The 7208-nt window shown below is 35.8% G+C and overlaps 1 protein-coding gene across 2 annotated transcripts in view; it reads left to right on the top strand.

Moving 5' to 3' along the window:
- Window positions 1-7208, top strand: part of LOC106880210 (ankyrin repeat and SOCS box protein 3) — a 34219-nt gene that overhangs the window by 11877 nt on the left and 15134 nt on the right. Inside the window, exon 2 of one of the 2 annotated variants that reach the window (XM_052969824.1) lies at window positions 5272-5373. The exons of the other annotated variant lie outside the window; for it this stretch is intronic. Within the exon in view, the coding sequence (XP_052825784.1) occupies window positions 5357-5373 (17 nt within the window). The 5' untranslated portion in view covers window positions 5272-5356. The remainder of the gene's footprint in view (window positions 1-5271; window positions 5374-7208) is intronic. 2 annotated transcript variants of the gene reach the window in all.

The following is a 7208-nucleotide window of genomic DNA, read 5'->3' on the forward strand; positions in this document are numbered from 1 at the left end:
TGGAGGAATTTCAACCATGTTTCGTGGTCTGCTACCACAACAACTCCTTTATAGGATCCAGTTAGCTCAAGACATCATCAGGAGGAACCACGTCTGGTTTCGGCCCCTACTCCTCTACCGTTTTGACGTGACGGGGCCACCCCCTTTCGGAGGTGTCTTCAGCTCTGGTGTTGGGTGCATGTCTTCTTTCTTCTATTCCCTGGCCTGATATAAATTAAAACCTGCCATCAGAATTTCTTGTTGATTTATGTTTGAAACACCACCTTAATAATGCCAACGACAAAGTTATTTTACTAAATTCTTCATTATTTTCAAAAGTAATTGAAACAAACACAGTGTATTTTAACAGAAATATGGTAGTAAAAGGCATAAACATTAAACAATGAGAGATCAAACACACAATTTTCCTAAGTGACTAAAGTGTGGCTTGGGCTGAAGTCCAGTGTGTGAATATGTCACACTTATTCCTACTGTAAATGAACTTACTTTAAACATAACATGTGCTTTCTGTTTCAAGTGGGGTTTCACTTGATTTTAGTATTGTTATTGCTTTATCAGGCCTTAGTAACACATTTGAAAGTATGCAATAATATAAAAACATAATTTTGTGTGTGTGTGTGTGTGTGAGAGAGAGCGAGAGAGAAGGAATGCTTTTGCATTTATTAACAAACCAGATTATTGTTTCACAATAGAAAAAGTGGGTAAGTTGATATAACTTTTCTTTCACTTGTTTTGTTTTATTGATGAGCTGATCTCGGTGCTTGAAAATCTGTTTAAATAGAAAAGAGTGAAGTCTTTTAACCCAGTTTCCTTAGATGCAAAAAAATATAAAGTTTTCCTTTTTATGAATTGAATTTAGGTTAAGTGAACATGGTTGATGGTCTTGTTTTTTGTTTTGCTTTGGGTTTTTTGCCATGCATTGTTGAGTCATGAGACTCTCAACATCATCATCTCTCTCTTGTTTGCTCATGACATAGGAATTAGAAAATGTCAATTATGTAATGCCCATCCTTTTAAAATTTAGCTTGAAATGGAGTTAAATTCAATACTGTCAAATATTATAATAAATAATAGTCAATTTTATAATGCTGCACTATGTGTTTGTGTATTTCACGTTATAATCCTTTCTTTCATATATCATGTGATGTGACATTTTCAAGCTATTTTATTCATAGATGATTTAATATCCTTTCATTTCAACTTGGGGTGAATATTGCTAATGAGTCAGTCATATTGTGCACTTGATCTGAGATTAATAAAGCTAGCAAGTTGATCTTACAATTTCTTCATTTGATCTGGGATTAATAGGGCTAGTGAATTGATCATGTGTCCTGTTAACTTCATCTGGGATTAACAGAATTAATAAGTTGATTATATGTTTTGTACCTTCAAACATGGATTTGTTGTAATCAATTGATCCCAGCTTATATTATCAGAACTTGAATCTTACAGAAATTTGAACTGGCTTTAGTTCCAGAACAATAACAATTTATTTTAATAGTGATACTACTATCAATGGAAGCCGTGCGGTTGTCTTATTGCTTTGTACTCTTGAATTTAAAGGTTGATGGTTTGTATCTCCAACACCGTTCTTCTTTGGTCATAGTTAATACTCTTGACACTTGTTTTGTAATGTCTTCTTTATATTTTTACAGAAAAAGTGTGAAAGGAATTGTTATTAATATTATTGCAGTGAATTGACAGAATCCTAAGCACATTTAAAAATTGCATTGGGTTATTTGTTCCAGCTCTTTACATTCCAAGTTTAAATCTTGCTGTGGTCAACTTTATCTTTCATCCTTTCAGGGTTGATAAAATAAAAGACCATTAAAAGATTGGAGCTGATGGTATCAACTTCCCTTCTCAAAATTGCTGGCCTTGACAGAATTGTTAAAATGTTGGAGAAATATCTTATATTTGTTCCAGCATTTTGCATTCTGAGTTCAAATCCTGCTGAGGTCATCTTTGTTTTTTATCTTCCTGGATGATAGGGTCAATAAGATAACTATTTTATCAACTAGGGTTGATAAAATAAAGTACTGATCAATAACTGGATATGATTGGATAATCCCCACCACTTAATTTCTGGCTTTGTCCCTCTATTAGAAACTATTATTATTAGTTCTGTTACATCACCAAAGTTTAGGTCTTTGAATTCATATTCTTGATAATGTCTATTAATACCCTTTTAGACCTTAAAAAAAAACAAAAAAAGGACTGAGGTATTTTACAAACAAATTGTTTTTAATGTTAAAGTCTGGAAATGTTTTAACTCCTAAACATTATTGTTTTCACATACCTTTTGTTGGAATCAAAGGGCTTTAGAGTTGATTTAGCAAAGACCAAAGTCCTAATAAGTAGGAAAACAGACAAATCACAAATCCCTTCAGGGAGATGGCCCTGCTCAATATGTAGAAAATGTATTGATAGAAACTCGATATGGTGTACCCATTGCAAGCTATGGGCACATGAGAGGTGCAACGATATCACTAGAAGATTAATAGAGAAAATAGTCTTTACATGTGGCAGATGTGCAGGTACATTAAACACTAAGAATGTACAGAAAGTAGACTTTCAGTACATTCTTAGTGGGGGGGGGGGCTTTAAAAGTAGTAGACAGTTTCTGTTACTTAGGTGACCAAGTTAGCAATGATGGAGGTTATTCCAAAAGCATGGCTGCTAGAATAAAAATGGGCTGGGAAAAGTTCAGAGAACTGCTACCTCTGTTAGTAACAAAAGACCTCTTTCTTTGTGCATGAACAGCTATGCTGCATGACTGTTAGACATAGACCGTGACTGCTGAAGACATGGGAAGACTTGAAAGAAATGAAGCCAGCTGGGTGGGTAATAGTGTGCATATATAAGAGCGTATAAGTGTTTTGTGAGAAAAACTGGGTATGTGAGGCATCAGATATAGTGTGCAAGAGAGAAGACTGCCAGTACAGTCATGTAATGCATATGGATGAGGACAGCTGCATAAAGAAGTGCCGATCTCTAATTGTGGAGGGAACGTGTGGAAAGGGTAAACCCAGAAAGATGTGATCTGAAATGGTGAGAAAGGATTTTCAGATGACAAGGGACCAAGGCTTCTGGTTGTTTGTTGTGCTTGAGAAGACATGTCAAGCTAAGTAAAATCATGGTTGTCCTTGCATACAGGCATGTCCCGCTACATCCTTCTGCAGCTGAGTGATCCTAACTTTTGTGGGCTCATGGGTGCTGGTGCCATGTAGAAACCATGCCAAAACAGATGTGGAGCCCAGGCAGCTCTTCAGCTGGCCAGTTCCTGTTAAACCATCCGATCCATGCCAGCATGGAAAACAGACATTAAATGATGATGATGATGATTTTCAAGTTAAAGTTGAGATTCAGTCTTGGATTTTTCCCTCATTTATATATCTACACAAAGCTCTTTTATTTAAAATTGTAAGTACAGATCTACTATTCACTTTTAGTTAATCTATTTCTGAAAATAAATAATTAACATCTCAATTTAATTGTTGAATGTACAAATCATTAGAATACTGTTTTGGCTCCTTAGAATTTTCTCAAAAAGATTAGTTGAAGTTTTACTAATTTAATTGTCAGAATAATAAAGAGATTTTGTAGTCATATCTTAGCTGTAACATGTAAATTTAGTTAAAGCAAGTAAATATCATGTAGGATTCTAAACTATTTCAAACTTGCTGTAAATATATATGAAAGCATAAATGTGACCAGTGAATATTGTCAAAGTGCTTACAGAATACATATGTATGCACTAAGGGAATGTGAGTTCAATATCCACTGAACTCTCACTGTTTGTTTAGTTTCATGTTCACTTTGTATATCTTTTTAGCTGACTGACTGGCTCTTGTGCCAGTGGCATGTAGAAAGCACCCACTACACTCTTGGAGTGGTTGGTGTTAGGAAGGGCATTGTAGAAACATTGCTAGATCAGATTGAAGCCTGGTGCGGCCTTCTGGCTTGCCAGTCTCCAGTCAAACTGTCCAACCTGTGCCAGCATGATGGTGATGATGTTGGTGTTTCCAATAACCCTTCTTTCTCACATATGGGCTATAAGTAAAACAATTACTGTACTTATTTTAGCTCCTTCTCCTATGAAGCATTGGCAATTGATAACTTTTCTTCACTGTTCTTGACTCTCCCAAGTCTTGTTGGTTTTGAATTTCATTGATGATTTTTTTTTTTAGGCAGGGTCATTGGCCTTACACAAAAGCCTTTTTAGCTCTGGGAAGAGGTGGTCCCTAATAGTCTGGCCTCTATCCTGTGACCTTTCCTGCATGGGAGACCCTATCAGGAGCTTGCACTCCACTGGCATAGCTTTCGGGGTAATTAAGAGACACAAGCCCTTAGACTACAACAGAGATTAGAAGTAAAACAGTGGGTGGGTGAAATAGATTTGACTAGTCTGTCATGATGTTGATGATAACTGTGGTTGAGTTGATATGTTGGCACTGATGATGATGATGATGATCGACCTCCTTCAGTTTTTCGTAAATTTTAGGTTTTCTGACTTCTTCATTATCTGCTTTTCTTGCATTTTTTCTGCTGACAGTCTTGTAGACTTGACAAAGAAAAAGAATCCGAATTCAATAAAAAGTCTGGTCTTGATTGCATCATGTAACTGCTCTATTGTTACACTCAGTTACTGCTGGGTGGTACAATTTGGCAGCTGTCTTGATAGTGGTGGTGATAGTGGCAGTCCATTTTGGCAACTGTGATGGTGGTGGAAGGAAGCCTACTTCAAACCATTGAAGCTGAAATTAGGTTAAGCCATTCAAAATTGGCTAATTGATTGATTACTTACATGATTTACTTTTTAGTTACCATGTGACATACTGGAAGTGATGGGGAGTATCAGGCAGCATAGGAAAGGGATTGGGATGTTATTGGAGGTTTTCATTATTATGTAAAACATCCAGGGTAGGATGGCTGTCAGTTGTGGGATATATCGTGGGGCTGTGATGTGCTTTGTTATGATAATGGTGGTAGTAAATGTTCTCTGAACTTAATGTTTCAACTATTTCACTTCCATGTTTAAGAAGTGACTCAATTAACAAAGTGACTCAATTAACAAAGTGACTCAATTAACAAAGTGACTTAATTAGCAAAGTGATTTAATTAGCAATGAAGAACAGTTTTTTTCTTCTAATTACTTTGTTGAACTCAGCATTATAGAGTTCAGTTAGTCCATAGCGTACCTGGGTTTTCTATTTCTTTTTTACTTTGTGTATATTTTGCTATTGTTGATATTTTTCTTCTTCCTTCCAGATAGAAATATAAAAATCTAAGTCAGCTCTTCCTGTCTACTACATTCCGATTATCCAGCTTGTCAGTCTCTTTTACCTCTGTAGTTATGCTGCCTTTTCTGAGGTAAGCCATCCCTTACACAGAATTGCAGCACAGTTTGTGGTAGTAGTTGTAGTAGTTTGGCTTTTTTCATTGCCTTCATTGTCCCAAATGCAACAGATCAAATTTGGTATTACCTATAATGATTCACTTTGTGTAACAGTGTAAGAGGTTTGCAGTATCCAACAAGGAACCTTTTATATGGTTGTTTTATCTTCTAGAAGTAATAGCCAAATCGCCTTCAAATCACATCCTACCATCTTTAAAAAATGAACACATTGGATGATGCAGTTTGGATTACACTATACTTGAAAGAAAAAAATAGGATGGGTTGGCTGCAGTGTTTTTGATCAAGGGCCTACTCAAATCAGGGCTAACTTGTGGCAAAACAACCACAATAATAACAACCACCACCACCTACTGTAACCCTCTCATCTTTCAGGTCTTGGCAGAACCCAAGAGATAGCAGTTCCTGACACATTGTATGACAAAACAGCAGTTGTGAAACTTTTAATTTATTTGTCATTCATTATGCTAATATCCAGTATTGTTAGACCTTTAGACAAAGTCATTTACATACTGAGTTTAAATCCTACCAATATTAACTTTGCTTTTCATCCTTCTGTGATCTAAAATAGAGTATCACTCAAGTACTGGAGGTTGATTTAATTGACTATACCCTCTCCCAAAATGTGTGACCTTGTGCATGTGTTAGAAATCAATAAAGAAAAACAATTAGGTAGTTAGGCCTGTATCTATATGAATTGCAGAATTACATTAGAAATATCTGACCTCACTTATGTAAACAAGGTGATTGCAAAGGCATCATGTTTGGTTATGATTTGACTACAAGAGTTGCAGAAGGGAAACTGGGGGGGGGGGTCAATCTGACAGTTTTAGTAGTTCCATTTTTGATTTTCTGTGAGGATTGATACTCTGAACCTCTGTTCAAGGTATTCACTCACATGGCTGAGATGCTATTTTCTTATAGTTGGAGTATTCTTTTATTAGATTTAATCATGAGTATCATATATTATATCCAGCCCAGGATTTGATTTGTATTTATTTCATAATCATGGTAGGATGAAATGCTAAGTCAAGCTGAACAGGATTTTAACTGGGTAAAGGGACATAACCAGGTATATTGTGTGATTCTCTATTTAGTGCACCAGCCACCACCCATATAGCCATGTATGTCAATGATGAAATAAGTGAACTAAAAGAGCATAGCATCCTGGGAGAGTAGAATTTTTCTAATACCAAAGATGAAGTTGCATGTGTACAATTTGAACAAATAAGCACTCTCTTTATGATCTCCATTTAGCCAGTTTGAATGCTAAAGGATTGAAGGTGTTAGGTCAATGACCACAAAGTAATTGTGAATCTTACTGCAGCTGTTCTATTATACACTTAAACAAGATGCATAACCTGTAGGTATTTGATTGAACAACTAGGTGCAACCCACAAATCTGTTGTTCTGTATATACATATAAGGTTGAGGAGGGTATTGGATTTAACCAAACCCGGGAGGATACAGGTAATACCGAGTAAGTGCTGTATACCAATTAGTTTGCCCCAGTCGTTGTATGAACAGGATTGGGTATTATAAGTTGTGTATTAACGTGTGTATATGTAAATATATAAAAACAAAAAGATAAAGAGAGCAAAGGTAAGGTTGAAGAATTTTATGGATAGAGTCATCCGCCTATGGATATAATAATAGATTACTTTATTTTTTCTGTCTCCGATGAAGGGAAGTACTGTATCTTCCCAGAAACAGCTGTAAGACTATATCCATAAAATTCTTCAACCTTACCTTTGCTCTCTTTATCTTTTTGTTTTTATATATTTACACACAC

Source organism: Octopus bimaculoides, chromosome 7, assembly GCF_001194135.2.
Source record: "Octopus bimaculoides isolate UCB-OBI-ISO-001 chromosome 7, ASM119413v2, whole genome shotgun sequence".
In the NCBI taxonomy this organism is placed as follows: Eukaryota; Metazoa; Mollusca; class Cephalopoda; order Octopoda; family Octopodidae; genus Octopus; species Octopus bimaculoides.